This window comes from Neltuma alba, unplaced genomic scaffold (assembly GCF_004799145.2).
Source record: "Neltuma alba isolate B1F8T4 unplaced genomic scaffold, ASM479914v2 tig00003123_pilon, whole genome shotgun sequence".
Taxonomy (NCBI): Eukaryota; Viridiplantae; Streptophyta; class Magnoliopsida; order Fabales; family Fabaceae; genus Neltuma; species Neltuma alba.
The window spans coordinates 138,759-160,048 of NW_021633147.1; the positions used below are offsets into that span (position 1 = coordinate 138,759).

Here is a 21,290-nt window from a genome sequence, read left to right on the forward strand (position 1 = left end):
CGTACATGCCATCACGGGGGAGTTATGTCAGTTTATTTAAAATAATAATTTTTAATTATTAATTATGCATGATTAATTTCATTATTTTTAATTCAATAATTTCTTTCCATACTTTTTAGCATATCTTGGACCGTTGGACTGAATTACGGTGCGCACAAAAATATCTTAAAATCTAGCTCTCAGTTACTCATAACGTCCCATTCTGCTTTGAACACGTGTACTTCTCGATCATGGAGTGCCCCTTTTTAATAGTTGTCATTTTTTTTTTTTTCTATTTCGTGGGGCCCAATCTTTCCCCACGCCTTCCTTCCATTCTAAAATTCTGTGAAACAACTGCAAGTATTCTTCCTGTATATATATCCTGTAGGTAATTTCTTAAACTGCCTCTCTCTCCCTCCCTCTCTCTACCCACACCAGGTTTCCCTCCCTGCGCTTTGATTTTGTGACGGTTTAGTGTTGTTCTGGAAAATTTTTGTTGAACTTGGATTTATTTTTGTGCAGGTGAGAATTTTGTAGGGGGATCTGATGTACTCGCTTGTGGATCACAACTATATTGAAGATCATGATGGCCCTTGAAACTAAAGGTGGGTGCTTGATGCTTCTAATCTCGTTTTCATCGGTCTTATTGATCTAATGCAGTTGTATTTTCGCTTCAGTTTAATTGCCGTTATTTATTTGCTGGGCTTCTGAATTTTCGGCTTATTCATTCTGTCTTCGACTCGCTTTTTCCCCTTTTGCTGTTTTAACTTCTTGGTGATTGTCTGTTGGCTGAGCGGTGGTTCTATTCCATTTGATCACGGGTTTGCTTTTAGTTTTGGTGCAATGTGAAAGAGGGTTTTATGAACGTTGGGTTTAAATGAGTGATTTTTACCGGGTTTGGCTTTAATTTCTGTATTCGGTGATGTTTCAGTCGGGGAATAATAAGGAGTAGAGGGTTTTTTGGACCCTTGCTGTGATTCTCGGACTTAACATGGTAGGATCATCGGAGTGGATGATGTCGGAAATTTTACAAGCAAGAGCATGATAAGAATTAGGAGATGAAAACATTTTTGGAGTGAATATGTGATGCAGAACCGGGGATGGTTGTTCCTAGGGGAATTTAAAGGTGAAGGGAGAATAAATTTCCTCAGCTTCTAGTTAGTTTTGATTTAGTTGGGAAAGTCTGACAGATGGAATGTTAGGAATCAACTTTAGTTCTTGAAATTGGCCACTGCCTGCAAGTTCATTTTGAGAGGTTATGATAGAATATGGTTCTTTAGTCCGATCAGTGACCTCCGAACTGATGTGTTCTTACTGGCATATAAAAGAGGTTTATGACTACTTTTATCTTAATATTCTTTAGAAAGACACTCTGATACGTGCACAAACAAACACACACATGTACGTACGCAATTACATATACATGTAAATAATTCGTCATGTTTATTGAAACTGGTTGACTGTGTACAGCAATAGGAATTGTTCATAGATTATACGGGATATACCAAAGTGGGAACTGGGAACATTAGATTTGCAGATTGCAGTTGCCTGATTCTCTTTAGAGCTATATGCTCCGTACTACTGTCTCTTGTAGCCATACCATCATCTCTTTCATAAATATCATTTTTTGTTGTAACTTGACTCCATTCAATTTCTAAACTTAGTGTACCTATATCTCAATTATGGATTATTATAACTATCTTCAATCAACTTCTTGTGAATAGACCTCCACCTCCGGAAGTCATAGTTGATTTTTGGTTTTCATTACCATTTTCTTTTCTTGATTTTTGATAAAATATCTGCTTTACCTCGTGTGATTCTGACTTGGTTATCTTTGATTCCCTTTTTCTATTGTGTTGTAGTCTGGTACCTACTATCTAATGGATGCAATTGTGGAACTTTAGAAATTGTTAAAGATTGAAATCATTTCAATATTTATGCATTATGCGATCACAAATTTGTTGCCGCATATTTCAGTACAAGAAAACACTAAGAAAAACTGGTTTTATATGTTGATGCAGCCTTGAAAAATACAGGTTTTCCTTAGTGCGAACTGTTTTTGTGAGTCAAATTCTGAACATGAGGCATAATTTTTTGTTAAATGACTTGTTATGGCTTGTTCTCACCAAATCATTCTGTCATCTGCTTTTCTTGCTTGCAGAAAATATACAAAAGATCTGCGAGGCACCTTTAAAATGCCTCCAGAGCAAGGGATTCCCTTGCAATTTACAATATAATGGAAGTTCTAAGGATAGCTTTATGGGGCTTAAAAATGAGTCTCTTACCCATCAGGCTGCGAATGTGGCTGAACCTGACTGCCCTATTAGTAGTGAGCTTCTGGAGCCTTCCAATGAATTTCACAACAAACATAATTATCACCGTGATTACAATGCCTGGTCAAACTATCATTTTAACTCGCAAAAGGTGCAGCAGTGCCACATAAATGCTTTTGATGGCCATTTTTACCCATTCCCTGTTGAGAGCCAGTTTCAGTATGTTCCAATCAACTTGTACGCTGCAGGCCACCCCCCTGAATTTCAATATCAAGAATTTCAGTATTTTGTGGTCATAGACTTTGAGGCTACCTGTGACAAGGATAAAAATCCCCACCCTCAAGAAATTATCGAGTTTCCATCTGTTATAGTGAGTAGTGTGACTGGCCAGCTGGAAGCATGCTTTCAGACATATGTGAGGCCCACCTGCAATCAGCTTCTGAGTGATTTCTGCAAGGATCTGACTGGCATCCAGCAAATCCAGGTGTGTTACGAGAAGGAAAATGGTACATAAGATCTTAGCAGCCCATCATATGCCACTATTTCAGTTGTTTATTTTGACTCTTTGATTTTGACTCCCGTTATTTAACCAAGAATAATTTCCAATACTAGAAATGCAAATTTCTATCACGAATCATCCCTATCTGATGAACTGGGAGCATCTGCCTCATACTGTAAAACAATGACAAAATCTCGAGAGAAACATTATATTGGGGAAGAAATTAACCGATTATTGGCATTTTAGATATTCCTCTTTTGACATGGCAGTGCTATATAGTATTGGTAAATTCTCTCAAATAAGTCAAAACTAGGCTGTAGGTGGTCTGGGATACAGATATACAATATGATGTGTTGTGCACTAAGGATTTTGTCAGAGTGGCTTCTTTTGTTATGCTGTAGTCTAGTTGGATTAATATTCTATTTTTATGTCTTTGTCATGTCTTTGGTCAATCGAAAACTGAAGTTTTACCCGGTTATTGGTTGGCAGTTGGTACTTTTTAGCTAGAAGAGTGAAGTAATGTAAAAGTGGAAAGAATTGTCTAGAAAAAGATGTATTTGACAATAGTTCGTATATGATGGCAAATCAGTTGTAAATTCACCACTTAGTGGGTGACTTGACATGCTTTCCCTTCTCTTTTAACTTAGATGATGGAATTTCTGCAATATTACGGCAGATCATATTATGCTTTATGCCTAGCATTTTCTAATCTCAAATTTTAATATACTTTTTTTTTTTTTGGTTGGGATATTGCTGTGGTTGCCTCACTTGCGCATGCGGCATCTTTCATTTCAACTTTCTATATACGTGTAGTCAACCTTTTCTATGGGGTGGATTTGGTCAGGGGGATGCGGAAATAGTACTTCAAGATTTGTTACATGTCCAAGGTCTCTTGTTCTTCATGGCATCTGTTAACCTTTTTTATTGGGTGATGGGTTGGAGAGGAGCATTAGGAGGTTGAGAGTCCAGTACCTGATTGGACATTAACTTACTACCTGACTTGCCATTGCGCATGGTTTTATCTATTGTTTTTAATGGATCATCTTTTTGTGGAACTGAGGACCTCTAACTTTCTTACATAGATGCTCAGGTTTTTACTAGAAGTCCTTTGGGAAATTTAGCATGCATTTTAAAGCTGCCTGATATGCAGTGAATAAAGTTGTTTTACTTGGATAAAGAATGATTGGATAATGATAAAGAGAAGAGAGAGATTTGGGAAAAGTAGACAGTGTAGACTGGTTTACCAGGCCGTCATATTTTTAGTCATACGTAAAAGACAAGTAATCAAAAACTAAGAAACACAAATCTTATGTACCTCCTCCGAGTCTAATCAGCCCTAGTCATATTGTGGAATAACAGAGTGAACAGTACTATCTTATTCCCACGGTGATAATCGGTAGATAAATAGGGTACAGAGGGAATCCTCACCGTAATCAGTGGGATTTGAAAGATAAAAACAGAAACAGATATTGGAGATATATCCCTTATATGAGCCGAGATATACTCCCCTGATTTTATCTAATAATTACATATATTTACAAGAATAAATAAATACCATATTTACCACACTCCCCCTCAAGTTGGATCATATATACTCATCATGTCCAACTTGCTGACAAATCTTTTGAATGCATCTTCAGCTAGACCTTTTGTGAGAATATCTGCGACTTGTAATCTGGTAGGAACATAAGATAGACTGATAATACCACCTTCTACCTTCTCTCTTATGAAATGTCGATCTATTTCAACATGTTTGGTTCTGCTGTGTTGAACTGGATTTAGGGCCATACTCAGGGCTGCCTTGTTGTCACAATAAAACTTCAATGGTGAGTTGATTGCAAAATGTGCTTCTTCTGCTACCCTGCGTATCCACAACCCTTCCATAATACCTTGGGCCAACGCCCTTAGCTCAGACTCTGCACTGCTCTTTGCCACTACTCTCTGCTTCTGACTTTGCCATGTAACCAGGTTTCCCCAAACGAAGGTACAGTAGCTAGAGGTTGACCTACTATTTTCCTGGTCTCCTGCCCAGTCAGCGTCAGTGTAGATCTCAACTGTTCTATTGTCATTCTTCTTGAAGAACAGGCCACGGCCAGGAGTACCTTTGAGGTATCTCAGTATCTTGTAGGCTGCATCCATGTGTTTCTTTTTCGGTGAGTGCATATGCTGACTTGCTACACTTACAGCAAAAGCAATGTCAGGTCTGGTGTGTGAGAGATAGATTAGTTTCCCAACTAACCTCTGATAGCGCCCCTTATCAGTAGGGGCTTCATCTTTCTCTTGTTTCTTTCTCTTCGCAATTTCTGCTTCGGTCTTGGCTGGTTTTTCACTTCTCTTGCACCCCTTTTTGATACTGATAGGTACTTTGCTTGGTTTACACCCAAGCATCCCAGTTTCTTTAAGTAGATCAAGGATGTATTTCCTTTGACATATAGAGATACCTTCCTCTGACCTTGCAACTTCCATACCTAGGAAATACTTCAACTTTCCAAGATCTTTTACTTCAAATTCTTTATTCAAGGCTGCCTTTATCCTGCTCATTTCCTTCACATCGTTACCAGTAAGGACAATATCGTCGACGTACACAATTAGGATAGTGATGAGATTTCCATTATTGGAGACAAACATTGTGTGATCCGACAAACTCTGCTTGTATCCCTCAGTTTTAAGCACAGTAGAAAACCTATCAAACCATGCTCTGGGTGACTGCTTTAGCCCATATATTGATTTTTTTAATTTGCATACCTGATTGGTTCTCCCTTTTTCAAAGCCTGGAGGTAAGGTCATATATACTTCTTCCTTTAGCTCACCGTTGAGGAAGGCATTTTTTATGTCCAGTTGCTGTAGAGGCCAATCAAGATTTGCTGCAATGGAGAGAAGCACTCTGATGGTATTTAGCTTTGCCACAGGAGCAAATGTCTCACTGTAATCCACACCATATGTTTGAGTGAACCCCTTTGCAACCAACCTTGCCTTGTGTTTGTTGAGGGACCCATCAGCATTATATTTGGGAGTAAAAACCCATTTGCAACCTACTGGTTTCTTACCATCTGGTAGTGTAGTGATCTCCCATGTACCATTCTTTTCTAATGCCCTTACTTCTTCCAAGACAGCATTTTTCCATTCTGAGGTCTCAAGTGCTTCATAAATATCTCTAGGAACAGCAACTTTATCTAGATTTGTAACTAAGGTATAGTGACCTTTAGAGAGAGCAGCATAGGATATATACTTTTGAATGGGATGTTTAGTGCAAGACCGGCTTTTCTTTCTCAAAGCAATGGGTAAATCCAGATCACATACCTCTTCGTGAGCAGTCTCAACAACATCAGGACCTATCACCGGTTCTGTGAGTGGCACGGCCTCAGGTGTGACAGACTCGTGTGTTTGCTTGTCTCTACGGATATATACCTTGTCAAACTTCTGTTTGAGAAACTCATTTCCTGCACTAGGAGGGACAGTAGGAGGTATAGCTTTTGGAGGTGTGTTTGAGGGAACAGGAGGTATAGGTTCAGGAATATTCCCAGGCTGAAATTCACTCCAACTCTCCCCCTGAATTGAAGCAAGTGGATAAAAAGGTTCATGTTCAACAAAGGTGACATCACGACTGACAAACAGATGTTTAGAGATCGGATCATAACATTTATAGCCCTTCTGAAAATTGGAATACCCAAGAAAAATGCACTTAGCTGCACGAGGGTCTAGTTTGGAAGGAGGGTGGTGGAGATGAGCAAAGACAGTACAGCCAAAAACACGAAGAGGAAGAGTAGAGTCAAGATGGGACACGACATGGGTTTCATGAAGTTTGTCTAGAGGAGAGACATAGGAGAGGGTACGACTTGGGAGGCGATTAATTAAGTGTGTGGCAGTAAGAATGGCATCCCCCCAATAGAACTTAGGAACATGACACGTGTAGAGAAGAGTACGAGCAACCTCAAGGAGGTGTTTGTTTTTGCGTTCAGCAATACCATTCTGTTGTGGAGTGTGAGGACAGCTACTTTTATGAACAATGCCATTGTTTTTGAGGAATGGTTCTAGGGTGTGATTGAAGTATTCAGTGCCATTATCAGTATGAAGAACTTGGATGGATGTGTTAAACTGATTTTTGACATAGTTAAAAAATTCAATGAAAGTAGCAGGAACATCAGATTTATCTTTCAAGAGGTACACCCAACACATGCGTGTGTGGTCATCTATAAAAGTAACAAAAAATTTTGAACGCGTGCGATTAGGAATGCGGGAAGGACCCCAAACATCACTGTGCACAATGGAAAAAGGGCGAGATGAGCGATAAGGAGCAGGAGTATAAGAGGTACGATGATGTTTCGCGAACTCACAAGTATCACAATAAAAAATACTGTCTTTATTAAGAGATAAATCAGGAAAAAATTTTTGCATATAGGAAAAACTAGGATGGCCCATCCTTTGGTGCCATAACAGAAAATTATTTGCTTTAGGAATGGAGGTAGAGCCATTTAATCTTGAACACAAGGCAGTAACCGTGGAGACATCAAGATAATAGAGTCCATCATGTTCTTTAGCCGTGCCAATCAGCATCCCCGAGGAGAGATCCTGAAAAATACGATGAGAAGAGAAAAAATGAGCAGAGCAGTTGGTTTGTTTAGTCAACTTGCTAATAGACAATAAGTTACAGGCAAGGTGCGGAACATGCAAAACAGATTGTAGTTGAAGTTTATCAGTAAGATGAACTGTGCCTATTCCAGCGATAGGAGAGGGTGAACCAGTGGCTGTTTTAATGGTTTGGGTTCCTGCCGAGGGAAGATAAGAGACAAACATTCTAGCTTCGGATGTCATATGATCAGATGCACCCGTATCAACAATCCACTTGGAGGTCATAGAAGAAGTCTGAAGAGAAATAGGATTACCTTTTTGAGCCACAGAGGCAGAAGCGACCTGTTTAGTCGGAGTGGGTAAGGTTTTAAGCAGTTCCAACAATTGTCCTAGCTGATCAGGACTAATGCTAGGGATTGATTCAAGAGCAGGAGCATTCTGATCGTGCGCAGCCTGATTTGCCCGAGGCTGGTTCCGCCGAGATTTCCAGTTAGCCGGTTTCCCAAATAGATCCCAGCACCGATCACGGGAATGCCCAGGTTTCTTACAGTGATCGCAGGTAAGTTTCCCTCGATTCTGGGGGGGTCTATGGTCAGATTGTTTACTGACAAATGCAGAGGAATCCTGAGCAGGTACTTTGGGACCGGACAGCATGACTTCACGCCGTGATTCTTCACGGCGAACCTCCGCATAGGCTTCCCTGGTGGAAGGCAGAGTATGGTTGCCCAAAATTCGAGCCCGAACATCGTCGAATTCAGGATTTAAGCCAGCAAGAAACAGCAGCACCCTCTCATTTTCAACGTTTTTCTTGTTGCGGGCAGCATCAATAGCGGAAGACCATTCTTCAACAGTGATCAGGTCCAATTCCTGCCAAAGTGCCACAAGCTCAAACCAGTATTCAGTGATACTACGTGGACCCTGTACGCATCTCCAGGTCTGGCGACGCAGGTCGAACAGCCTAGAATGATCCTTTGTATCTGAGTAGGAGTCACGAACTGCTTCCCAAATATCTTTAGCCGTGGGAAGATACATAAACGTCCGTTTAAGTTGAGGAGACATGGCATTGATCAACCAGGATGAAACCAAGGCATTATCAACCTTCCACTGAGCCATCGCAGAGGAGGTGGAATCCGCCGGCATCAGTGAACCACCATTGAGGAATCCTAGTTTACCGCGGCCTTCAACAGCGAGTAAAATCGCCTGAGCCCAATCACGATAATTTGTGAGAGTCAGACGTTCAGAGACAATTGAGATTGGGGACCCAAACGCAGAGGATCCTTCGGCAGCGACAGACCCATGGGGCTCGCTGACCGTAGACGACGCCGTGGTGGAAGACCCATCAAGAGAAGCCGCCATGGTAGCAAGCGTCTCGACCGGTCGACCACGAAGAACACACCGAGAAGGCTACCGAACGGAAGAGGACGTCCACAGCTCTGATACCATGTGGAATAACATAGTGAACAGTACTATCTTATTCCCACGGTGATAATCGGTAGATAAATAGGGTACAGAGGGAATCCTCACCGTAATCAGTGGGATTTGAAAGATAAAAACAGAAACAGATATTGGAGATATATCCCTTATATGAGCCGAGATATACTCCCCTAATTTTATCTAATAATTACATATATTTACAAGAATAAATAAATACCATATTTACCACACATATAAATAATAAATCAAAACTTATTTTCAACAACCCCTCAAGCCGGTGCATAAAGATCATATGAAACTAGCTTTTCACAAGTGCAGATTCTTTGAGGACCTTGGAAGAGCTTTAGTGAGTACGTCTGCTAGTTGATCATTTGAGCCGGCAAACTTGGTGGCAAGACAATCAGGCTTTGATACCATGATAAATCAAAAGAATAAAGAGAGATTTGGGAAAAGTAGTCAATGTAAGCTGATATACCATGCTATATATTTATAGTCATATGTACAAGACAGGGAATTAATGGCTAATAAATACAAATATTATCTCTACCAACTCAAGAGTCTAGTCAGCCCTAATCATGTACAATAAATAATAAATCAGAGCTTATTCTCAAGAGATAGCATAATGCGTTGCACCTTTGTTGCATGTATCTCCGTTATGAGTAGTTTTATTAGACAGAGTAGAAAATACTTGTTAGAGGATATCATCAAAAGAGAAAAAGATAAAATGAAAACAGAAATAGTAACAAAATTGTAGAAGACTTAGAGCCCTTTTTATTTTAAGGATGGAGACTAACTCAAAACTTGGAAAAAATAAAAAGCAAAACAATGATATCCAAAATGCAGAGCTCCTAAGTAAAGCTGTATACGTGATTCTTTGTCATTACATGTGTAGAGGAACATAAATGACCTAGAAGATGTAGGCATTCTTTTCCAACCTTACAAATCAGGGAATGCCCAAGTCACTCATTGCCACGAAGTTTTCTTGTTACCGAACCTGTTGGACTGTAGGAGGAGGAACTATTTCAAAATACTGAGGCATGCTCAATTCTCACCTAGAATTCTGAAAAGATTGTTCTAAAGATAACTCATTGACTTTAAGCTGGATAGATGAGAAATAAGTGCGCCAATGTTTTTAAACTAGATCGGTGGTCACAGTACATATATCATGAGAATTATTTACATGTGGCTGTTGAACTGACAATATCTCATTTTTGTGTGCCCTCTATGTATTGCTTTCCTAACAAAACTTCCATATGCATTGTTTTATGGAACAGAATGACTGATTCATCCATGAAGAAATTTAATGGAAGGTGGATTTTTGTTTTTTGGCTTTCTCATGGTTTAATTTTGTGCTGACGACTTGATGTAATTTATCTTGGATTCTTGGGCTAAAGATTGAATACCTTGAAGAGATGATTGGGAAAAATAATTTCTGTTGGGTGTTTCATAGTTTTCCTGTTGTTAAATACGAACTTGCTCTGTTCTCAACAATCTATACTGTGAATTAATGGTTTAATGAAAGCTAAAATGACCTGCCCAACACGAGATTAAACAATGAGGATTGATGCTATAGCTGAATATGAATAATTTTGTCTTGGGAAGACTGGTTTTTTGGGTAAATCCCATCTGCAACGACCATAAGTTGACCCTTGTTGAATCTCATCTATCTTTTTCTCACGTTTTGGTTGTTTATTCTGGTCTGTGGAGTGTAGATTGTTAATACTCTTATTATGTGGTTCAGGTGGACAGAGGTGTTACATTGAGTGAGGCCCTCCTTAGGCACGATAAATGGCTTGAGAAGAAAGGAATAAAGAACACTAACTTTGCTGTGGTTACATGGTCTAACTGGGACTGTCGGGTGATGCTAGAATCTGAATGCCGCTTCAAGAAAATACGGAAGCCTCCTTATTTTAATCGGTATAGTCTGCAGTATAAAATTCTCTGACGTCTTTCATATTTTTCTACGTTTCATTTTCAACTCACTTTGGCATTTTTATCGCTTAACCAGATGGATCAACTTGAGGATTCCCTTCCGTGAGGTATTTGGTCCTGCAAGGTGCAACCTAAAGGAGGCTGTTGAGATGGCAGGTTTGGCCTGGCAGGGCCGTGCTCACTGTGGTTTGGATGACGCCAAGAATACTGCTCGCCTGTTGGCACTCCTCATGCGCCGGGGTTTCAAATTTTCCATCACAAATTCTATAATGTGGGAGGCTGCTGATCAATCATATATCTTGAAGCTGTCACCAGAGCAACTCAACTTTTCTCCTCAGTACCCCCAGAAAACAAAGGATACGCAGATGAACATTCCAATGTTCCAGTATCATCCTCACTGTTATTGTGGAGTGAAAAGCACTAAGGGAATGGTTAGAAAACCAGGACCCAAGCAAGGGAGCCATTTCTTTGGCTGTGGAAATTGGACTGCTACTCGAGGTGCTCGATGCCAATACTTCGAATGGGCTTCTGCTGCCTAACTGAATCTGATCCATGATAGTCAAATCCTAAGTTTGCTTATATGTTTTATGTGAAAAAAGACAAAAGACAAAAAAACCAAGAAAAGAAAGAAAGGAAAAAAAAAAAAGGGAAAGTGGATGATGAAAGTAGGAGAACCTAATGGAAGCATGTATGCCTGGTTGCTTGGTGAGGTTTCTGCTTCATGAGTAATAGACAGAACAGTAGTTGGCTCGTAATATTATGCTTAATAGTGTATGCTCAAACATTGTAGTGTTGTGAAGAGGGAGGGGAGAGAGAGAGGCTCAATCTGTAAAGCTGACTTGTTGACTGGAGAACATATCGGGAATGGGTAGTTAGGGTGATGCTTTCGAATGAATGCTCAGGCATGCTAAGTTATCTTGAATAATTTGAGGTAGGACTATTTGTTTCCTTGCTTGCTCTAAAGGCTATATCTATATTCTGCCTGTAGCTCGTTTCCTGCATTCAAGTGTTCATGCTAACCTTTGTTGTTCATTGCTGCACCGTTAAACCATTTACATCTCATTTATCTAGGGAAAATGACAATTATAGACGTTTTCTAATATATTAATAGACTTCAAATTTGAAGTCTGTTATAATCTCTCAGACGTAAAAAGAGTGTTGTGTTTTCTTTTTTTATTGTTATTTAATGTGGGGTAATCCATGAGCAGCGAAAATTCCTTTGGGGTAGAGCAAGGATCCATTTATTGGAGGGAGTACTTCTTTATTATTGTGAAATGATTAAAAAGATCCCCCATGTAGAATTGGAGGAAATATTTAAGAACTAGTGACACCTGCGTCTGAGATTCAGAAAACTGATATTTGGTCGTATAGTTCTTGGTTTTGACTTTGGACGAGCCAAGTTAAAAATAATAAATCCTCGCAAAATTTAAATCGAAGGCGTATGGTGATGCATCTCCTGGAAAAGCAAACCGTTTTAATTAGAATTAGCAAATATCATAATTTCGCTATAAAGACGGGCATGATCGTTTCTGGCGATTCTGGTTGTAGTGTGTACGATGTAAATGGTTATCACAAGATCCAGGTGAGAGGAGGATTAACTTCCAAAATTTTGAACCGAAAAAAGGCGGACAAATAAAGAAAAACCAAATTGAACATGAGGAAGAAACTTTTATTTGATAAATTTAACAAAAGGCCTACATTTTCCACTCCAATACCTAACATACAAAGCACAGGGTGGGAAGTGGCGGCATTCTACAATCTCACCGCTCATTCTATACCCACCTGTGTCATGAACTCACTGCTATGAACAACATTGTATGAAGAATCAGGACTAAAAAGAATATACACATGGAATAACTATTCTACGTTAACATTCAACTGTCCGGCTGCTCAGACTTCACTGGTGCTCCAGATGAGGACGCACAACTTCCATTCTGCAGATAGAGACTGTTTGCAACCATGGAGTCACTGACCAAGCCAACATCAACATCATCAAAGTTGAGAGGTCCTCTAACCTTCCGGGTGCTGAACATAGAGAATGAGAGCACATAGTAACATCAGCTTTGGTATCTTGAGAAAAACAAATCAAGAACGAGCATATACAAAATATGCAAGTACAGCGAATATAAATCCTACAAAACAGTAAATCTGACATGTTCATTCATGATTTAGAAACTTATTTTTGCTAAACATAGAATGCAAGCAGATGATATGTGAGCAGGATGTTTTAGTAGATTTGTTTAAAAAGTCTAGTAGTTGAATCAAGTTTATATATGTGGCCATAAGTATGCTAGAGATAAGCTTTATTGAAATTTTGGGCATAACATGCACGCGCCCCCACACACATTTTTATGACCCATGACCAACTGCATTATTTTCTGCTTGAGTGGGTCTCCCTTGGAATATTTGTTAGAAGATATTTCAACCTTGAAAATTTTAAGATTAGAAAAAGCATACCCATTCAAACGGTTATTGATGGCGGTCAGGTCTTTTGAAGGGCTCTGATATGCATGAGTGCTCTCCCCAACGCAGGCATAGTAGCTTTTTGAGCTATGTGATATTAGGGCATCCATCTGAGAAGATAAAAAAAGGACAAAGCTCATATTCAGTGAAAATAGAATGTGTTTCAGTCCAAGTGTGAATTCATGCATTGAGATCATGTTATGGGGTAACATTTGCTGTCTATTATTATAAAAGAGGAGGAAAAAAGACAAGTGCAATAGCTTAGACCAAGGGTGAAACAGCCCTTAGAAGTCAAACAAAGCAAGTCCTGTTGTCATTTGATTGCAGCGAACTAACATGAGTAAATAGAGACAAAAATTTTACAGAAACAAAAAGGGAAACAACTACCTTGGCTGATCGCAATGGTGAGACATACACATTGTGTGATGCAGATACTTTCTTCGGGGACATATCAGGAAGGCTAGGAAAAGGTGAAATTTTAGGAGATCCAGGACACTGAGCTAAATGGTCTGAAGAAGAGGTATACTAGTCAGTGGTTTGCCTAAAACACAGCGGAAAAAGCCAGGCATAAAACTCAAAAGAACTTGTTAAGCCAAAATTGTACCATCACTGCTGTTGTTGGCTTCAGGTATCCGGTTGGCTTTTGTAGTTGTTCCCCCAGGACCAAGCTCAACCAGCAGAGCTTTTACAGAGGGGATGAATATTTCATTGTAAAATGTAATGATATCAACATGCTCCTGTCCGGTTCTCTGTTCCAAAATCATTATAAGGTCAGACTTTTCATAAAGCAAGGGGGGAGTCCAATCAGATTACATACCCCATTGCGGCGCGTTGATGACCAGTCAATAAATACACCGCGAAAAACTTGTGGTTTGCATTGTGGTTGCTTCCTATAATTGTAAATGATCTCCCTAAAAGTTAAGTTCAGTTGAGAAATCTGCAAAAGGAATTGAATAAGGACAAAGTAATAAATAACTGAAGAACAGGATACAAAACCCAACATTTTTTCGAAATCACCTTTGCAATTCCATAGAAACAACATAGAATGATTTGATCAATATGGCGGTTGAAGAAAAGTGACGTCCTTTGATTAAGTATTTGTTGGAAAAGACGGTACACATTCTCTCTTATCTGTTGAGACAATTGGAGCCTTTCAACCATGCCACTTATTCTGACTGCTGCCAACTTAACGATCTGGGAGACACAAGTTCACACAAGATGTCAGCTTAATAAAGAAATACAAGGACAAAATGAAGCTGAAAAATAGATAATACAAATCTTGACCAAACACAAGAAATTCAGACAACAGCTTCACCATATTATTATGAGGCAATACCTTTCCAAAAAAGATATTGATCCCTGTTTCTGCACAAGTCTCCCCCCCACCCCCTGGATTTGGTCTTGTTGGACTGCAAAGAAGAAGAAAAAGGTTATTCAATGCAGAGTACCAAATAAATATGATTGGCGCTCTAAGCTCAGAAATTCTATACCTTGCAAAAGCTGACTGCAAAGGAGGAGGTAGCTTTGACTTAAGGTTACTGAAGGGAAGAAGTCGATCCTTCACTGGTGAGGTAAAGGAATTTCGTTCTGCTAGCACACTCCGATATTCTGTGCAGAGTCGTTTAGGAGACCTAATATCCCCATTTTGACCTGAAATGCATTGACAGAAATGTCAGCTAAGCTGAAAAACATGTCTACACCATGTAAGTTTTCCTTTGGGAGGAGTAAGGCGGCTTTAAAAATTTTGGTTCATTATGAACAACAAAATTTACAGACTACGATATGATAGACAATGACTTATACTGGAAGTAAGCAAACACTGCTAAAAAGCTCGAACAGAAAGAATTATTACTTGGTAAAGTCTCAGGCTTCTGCAAGGAAGGCCCAGGAGGTAGCCCCCCACAAGAAATTAATATGCGTTGCAATTGCATCTAATGATGGCATTGGTTCAGCTAACAATCCGAGACGAGTTATTTCAGAAGAGAGGGAAGGTCTGGCAACTGTCAAAGAATTATACATCGAGGAACCCTTTTCCCATACCATACTCTCTAAAAGCCGTTCTTCCAATGAATTCAGATGTCGCCTCAATTCTCTTGGGAGAGAATCTTCATGTCTTATGAAGCTTTCTATCACCTTGCTAAGGTCAAAAGCTGTAATTCCAGTCCTTTCTAGCACTGCAGGAAACAACATTGTTACGGTCTTATGTGTTGCCAGCACTAATTCTGCAGAACATGCAAGCATGCATCTATGGAACCTCTCATTAGTTAATAATGACGTTAAATTGGTTGCATGCAGTATTTGGGACTCTGCTCTGCACATTGCCTCCAGGACCCTATAATATAACTTCAGGGCTTCCAGTCTCCGTTGTTCTGCCCAAACATTGTCCATGAGGTTTGCACTTTGAAGGCTTCCAGTTAAACATCGCTCTCCCAAAGGACTACTAGGAAATATAGCCTGCAATATAATCTGTGCCCTGCGCACTACGTCACTTGAGACATCCCTATCACATGATGCCAGAAATTTCTCCAGCTCAGGAGAAGGCTTTGATGGAAGTGGACATATGACAGTACGAAGCCACTTAGCAGTAGTCATAGCAGTGGTTACAGGAGTGGCAGCCATCTTTGAAGTTGTGCTAATTGGAATGCCATTTGCATGATGAGATGCAGGAGAGCATTGGGGAGAGAGTGGGCTTGTAATCGTCTTTGTAGGTGACGCCAATGAATCAAATTTCCTCTATAGAGAAGGATAAAAGATGTTTATTAGTATTCTCTTACACAACATGGTAGACTTGAGAAGAAACTTCAAATTCAATCATACCTTGACACCACTTGCAGACATTGAACCTCCAGACAAGCTTCCTGAAGCTAATAAGCTGTCCTCCTCATTGATAAATAACCTCTCATCCAGCTCACCCTTGTTACGAATGGCATCATCATAATCCTTTTCTAAGATATTTAAACAAGATGGTAGAGATGATTCTTCCATAAGATCATTAAAGTAGAACAAACCATCTGCAAATGAAAGGATCATCAATAAAGGATAACAACATTGATAGGTATGAATAACAGACACAGCAGTTTAAAGAGAACCTTTGTCAATATTCTCAAGTGTTGCGGTTTCACATTCAGATGCTAGACAAGGCTTCTTCTTCAATATATCTGCAATTAAATTATTGGCTTTCTCCATAGTTTTTCTCACATCATCTTCTGAAGTGTCATACATGTTGCAAAGTGATGCTATGATGTCCACACCTTTGCTACTCTTCTTAACTAAAATTCACATTACATTGAATTAGGGCAGATACAAGTACCAAAATTTAAATTCAAGTCCGAAATAACCCAAAAAGGAATATCCATTTGTGTCTGCACAAGCATTAGCTTGCATTGATGTGAAGAAGCAAGATTACTTGAGAACAGATTATTCAAAACAAAAGTGGTATAGAAGAAAGAGCATTACCAAAGCGTGACGCATCATGAATGTCAAAATTTCTGAAGCGAGCAGGAATATGAATAATCAAGATAGCCTGCCAAAGATAAACCAAGCAAATAAGAAACTACATCTTTCCTTTTGACATGATGATTACTAGGCAAACATTAAAAACTATATCATATGAATGTTATCCAAGTAATTGAATTTGTATTATAGACTTGGCCAAAAAATTAGAATTCGTATTATATGGCTATTATGATGAATATTCTGAAGTGTAAAAAAGAATTACAGGAAAACGATTTGCAATATGTTCAGGGAGACCCAAATTATAGAAAAAGAATAGTGCACGAATGTGACTAACCAATATAGAAACTAAACCATTGGTGCAAGTCACCAAGTCTTTAAATCGGCTGAAAGCATGGACTCGAAGAGCCAAAAAAACCAACCATCCAAATCGATGATATTGAGATGCATAATCACCAGCCCTTGAAGCAGCTGAATTTTTTTCAGTAGCATCATTTACCAAGAAGAACTCCCCGAATGCACGTTTGTAATACCTAGCGACATCAAATTTAAAAGATGTAATGTCAAATTGCATGCTGTACGGGATGCTCAGAGAATAATGTTATTGCTCACAATTATACAGCAAAGAAACATCTTAAAGTTATAAGATGACCAAATAAATGAAACCATTGCGCATGCGCTTTCCTTGAACGCTGAACAGTAGTATAAATTATAAGTACACAGAGAAACATTTAATTTGCCAAATTAAATGTTTAATTTCCAATAAACCAACTAAAACACACAGCCTTTTCTTCAGAAGTAATTACATTTGACACACAAGTGCAAGACAATAAGCCTTCTTTCTCTCCCTCTTTCTTCCCACCACTCCTCTGTCAACTTCTCTCCCCTCCTCTCCCTTCCCCTAGAAAAGCTTTCCCACTACCAAACATGGCCTTGAAATTAAAAAAATCAAGAAGACTTCTTCCGGAATTCTAGATTATACAAGCAGATCCAATAACTTAGTAATTAAAAATTCTCAGGATTGTAGAAGTTATAAAAAAAATAACAGGGACCTCACTTCAATAGATAGGACGAAGTAAAACAGTGAACAAGAGAAATTATTATTACATCTCAAGTTAACTTGGCAGCACGCATTTAAGACAACAGCTGAAAGAGAAACCACTCACTTGCTAAGAATGCTTAAGTGAAGAAAGTTTGCATGCAACTCCTTTGCCTTGTAGAGAAATATGAAAGGAAAAGTCCAAAGGAGAAATGTTACTAAGTAATAAATAAAAAGGGACACGTGAACAAAATTGAACAAAAAAAGCAAAATAGAAAGCATGAATATCTGCTTAGTCAATACCTCAAGCCTGTTTTCCCAATCTGTGCCATATAAGTTACTTAAAATCGGACCACCCTTAACAAGAAACTGAGGAAGTTCTTTGAAAAAGTCCACAATGCTGTAGAATACAAGATACATGACAACATAGCATAAAAGAACCAATTACAAACACATGAACTAGGGAGGACCAGTAGTATACTTTAACTTTGCCTTTCTCAATATCTGGCACAAGGTAAGTCCATTGCTATCAGTCACTTCCTTCTCACTGTCCGTATGCTTATCAGCCAATCTCTTAACAGAGTACAAGACAAAGGAAAACCAATACCGTTCTGCTTCTTCATACTGAAACAGAGATATGAAATATAAAAAAATGCACAGAAAGACTTCATGACAAGTTCGATTTTATTAAAGAAGAATTATTTTGTACCGTTCCATTCCCGAGAGATGATACATTGGTCTGTAGAAGGTGTTTGGTTTCGGTGAACAGCTTCGTTGCCTGTCTGCAACTTTCATCATCCAATGACAATCCATTCTGCCGTCAAAAACCACACCATCAATGTGTCTTCTCAAAAAGGGGCGAAAGCCACATAAATGTGCAAGGAAATGGCTACAAAATCTCAATTAAATTGGGCCCCACATGACTCCTGTATGTGTTTGATGACCCCTGTGTGTGGGCGTGTGTGCGTGCGTGATGTGGCGTGTAATGTGGCACGAGTGATATGTGTGGGTAGCATATGTTATTTATAGCTAATTCTAACATTAATCACAAAAGAATTTCAAAAGCCATTGTATGTGTAACAGTCTCCTTTTCCCGTTTCAGCATTGCCTGGAGGGCTCAGTTAACATCTTCATCCATTGCACCACTCCCCGGTTAAAAAAAAAAAAAAAAGAAAAACTCTACTACAGCTACTGTTTTCTCCTCCCCTTCCTCTTGCTGCGCTCTTTTTTTCCCTCGGTTATGACAAAATATAGGAAATAATTAAAAATACAAAAGGACACTCGTATTCTTGATAACATAGTGGAAAACAAAAATTACAAGCCAGAAAAACCAAGAAACTGGTTACAAAATATTTCAAAAGGAAAAAATAAACAAACACAGCTATGACGCAGATACGAGCTGCCTTCAGAGTAAGATGACAGGAACCTTGCAGAATTCAGTGAATCGAGAGTCAGCAGGGTCACCATGTTCGCCCTGTGAGCTGTTGGCTGAGGCGGCTAATGGCTTAACATCTTCCATCTTCTCCTCAGCAGGTGGACTCATGGAAACCCTAGTTAAGCCACTGTCGACGCAGATCACACCTGTACGGCACAGAATACAAGCCCCGAAATCAAAACCTTTCCAAGTCCCAGAAATTGGATTTTCTTCACCAATTATAAGAAGAAAAAAATTCTCAGTACCGTTATACCCGCAAGTGCAAACCCAAATTCAAGCGACATTGACCCAGAAACCCAAAATGCAAAATATTGTGAACATAGTTCAAATAAATAGAAGGCCAGTAAATTCACCGCCCAGTGTACACACTCGAGGCAAAGTTTTCATTTTTTTTTTTTTCAAAAGTGAATCAAGCCGCAGGTTTACAACTTTACAAATATGACAAATTGTCTGAATCAACCCCATTTCAAAAATATAATTTGCCGGAACAAGATTTCCCAAAGACTGGAAAGAAGAAAGAAAACTTAAACATAAAAAAAGAAGACTTGTAGCAGTTTACCAACAACAATTACACTCCGATCCCTTAACTCTCACCTCCAAGCAGATCCAGTACAGAAACCAAGAAAACAACGACGTAATCTTGGATCGAATCGGCCAAACAAGGGTTTTTGAAGCAGCTCTGAGCCCTATCTTTGCTTCACTTTTTCCTCTCACCTTCTGTTTCTCTCTCTAAATTTGGCCCTCTTTGTGAAACCCTCCGTGTTGTCGCGCGGGAAAAATAACATGGATCATGATGGTATGAGTACCATGCCCGGCATACATGGATGCATCAAGAACCAATGGTGATCCGACACGTCATGCAAGCAGGTGTTTTTACCGCCAAAATTCCCGCCGTTACGAGATTCCCTTGAATGGGAGGTCGCCGTTACGGCGTTATGACGGAGATCCTAAAATCCATGGCTGCGGCTCTTATCTCGGTAACGGCAAAGTGGGGCCCACGTGACTCCTGTGAGATCGGCTGGGCCCCACATCTGGCCTTTCCTATTTGAGCAATTCATTCTCATGTTGGCGGTAAAATTACTGTACGGGCAGTCTCATCTGTAAATCAGTTCACAGGGATAATAATTAATACTACCTCCGGTTCTAATTATAATTATAAAAATCAGTTGGTTAATTCGAGGAGATTAAAAAAATAAATTAAGTTAGTTATTTGTTCTAAATAGGTGTTGTCTTTTCTAAAATATCCTTACTAATTATATATATCTTATATTTAGAATCAAAATAAAAATTAAATAGGATCTTATATTAAGGACTGGAGGTAGTAATTAATTAATCGGATCACTAAAAAGTCCAAATACATTTAAGAGGCTGTTAGTTTCTAGTTTAATTATTTTTTCAATTTACTTAGTATTAACAGAAGCAAAGATCATTTTTATTTGAGTCTTACATAGGAGAAAAAAAGTTCTATTCCATTTAAAGGAATTATTACTTAATTACATTAATAATAGAAAAATTCTTCCAAAAAGTTCTATTCCAATAAGTTTCCAATTGGAAAGAATATTTTGGATTGAAATTTGACATGCACATTAATTAGTTGTTAACACACAAATTTCAAGAAAACACTTTCAATACACTTGATATAGTTTAAAGTAAATTACTTATTTTTATAGAAAGGTTTATTCAGTTTCCAAAAGTTGTTTCTCCCACTTCTTGTGAGATGAAAATAAAAATAGATTTTATGCTAGCTAGTTGAAGTCTGTTTACGTTAAAAGCCAAAAAAAAAATTATATGGAAAACTTTCATTTTCCCCCTACTTTATGTGGAAAATGTGGGAGATGGGTATCAAAAATGAATTTTATATCATATATTAAAACTTTAATTAAGGGGAAAACTTCAATGGATAGATTGCCTTGTTTAAAGAGTCAAGATTTTGTCATAAGTTTGAAGTTTGAAGATTAAAATCGTCTAAATAAAGATAGAATTCAGCAATTAGGAGAGACCCGGAGAGAGAATAGTGAGTCATGATCAATCTAAGGGGCACGTCTTCTCTTTTCTGCCTTCACTCTTCATTGCCTGCCGCTACTCCCGCTCGCTTTCTCTGGTCTCTTTTTTTTCCCAAGTACTCCCCGGGTCCTAATCCTATTCATAAGGTAGACGAAAAACATATTTTTTTATCCTATTTATAAGATATTGAGAGAATTTTTTTGTATGGAT

General features: G+C 38.8%; 2 protein-coding genes across 2 annotated transcripts; one reads left to right on the forward strand and one right to left on the reverse strand.

Annotated features, from left to right (window-relative positions):
• The first annotated feature begins 501 nt into the window (after positions 1–501).
• Positions 502–11,324, forward strand: LOC114740362 (uncharacterized). The gene is made up of 4 exons (XM_028928508.1): positions 502–584; positions 2,141–2,736; positions 10,496–10,671; positions 10,763–11,324. The coding sequence occupies exons 1-4, from the start codon at positions 563–565 to the stop codon at positions 11,223–11,225; spliced, it is 1,257 nt and encodes a 418-aa protein (XP_028784341.1). The 5' UTR covers positions 502–562; the 3' UTR covers positions 11,226–11,324.
• Positions 11,325–12,343: 1,019 nt separating this feature from the next.
• Positions 12,344–19,819, reverse strand: LOC114740361 (retinoblastoma-related protein). Its single transcript, XM_028928507.1, is given in 20 exon segments — positions 12,344–12,711; positions 13,144–13,259; positions 13,537–13,658; positions 13,754–13,898; positions 13,967–14,086; positions 14,167–14,343; positions 14,486–14,558; positions 14,640–14,799; positions 15,002–15,035; positions 15,037–15,882; positions 15,967–16,160; positions 16,239–16,418; positions 16,606–16,672; positions 16,940–17,135; positions 17,769–17,815; positions 17,945–18,041; positions 18,123–18,265; positions 18,351–18,455; positions 19,068–19,222; positions 19,671–19,819. Coding segments are annotated over 19 exon segments (3,090 nt in total). The 5' UTR covers positions 19,185–19,222; positions 19,671–19,819; the 3' UTR covers positions 12,344–12,560.
• Between the last annotated feature and the right edge of the window lie 1,471 nt (positions 19,820–21,290).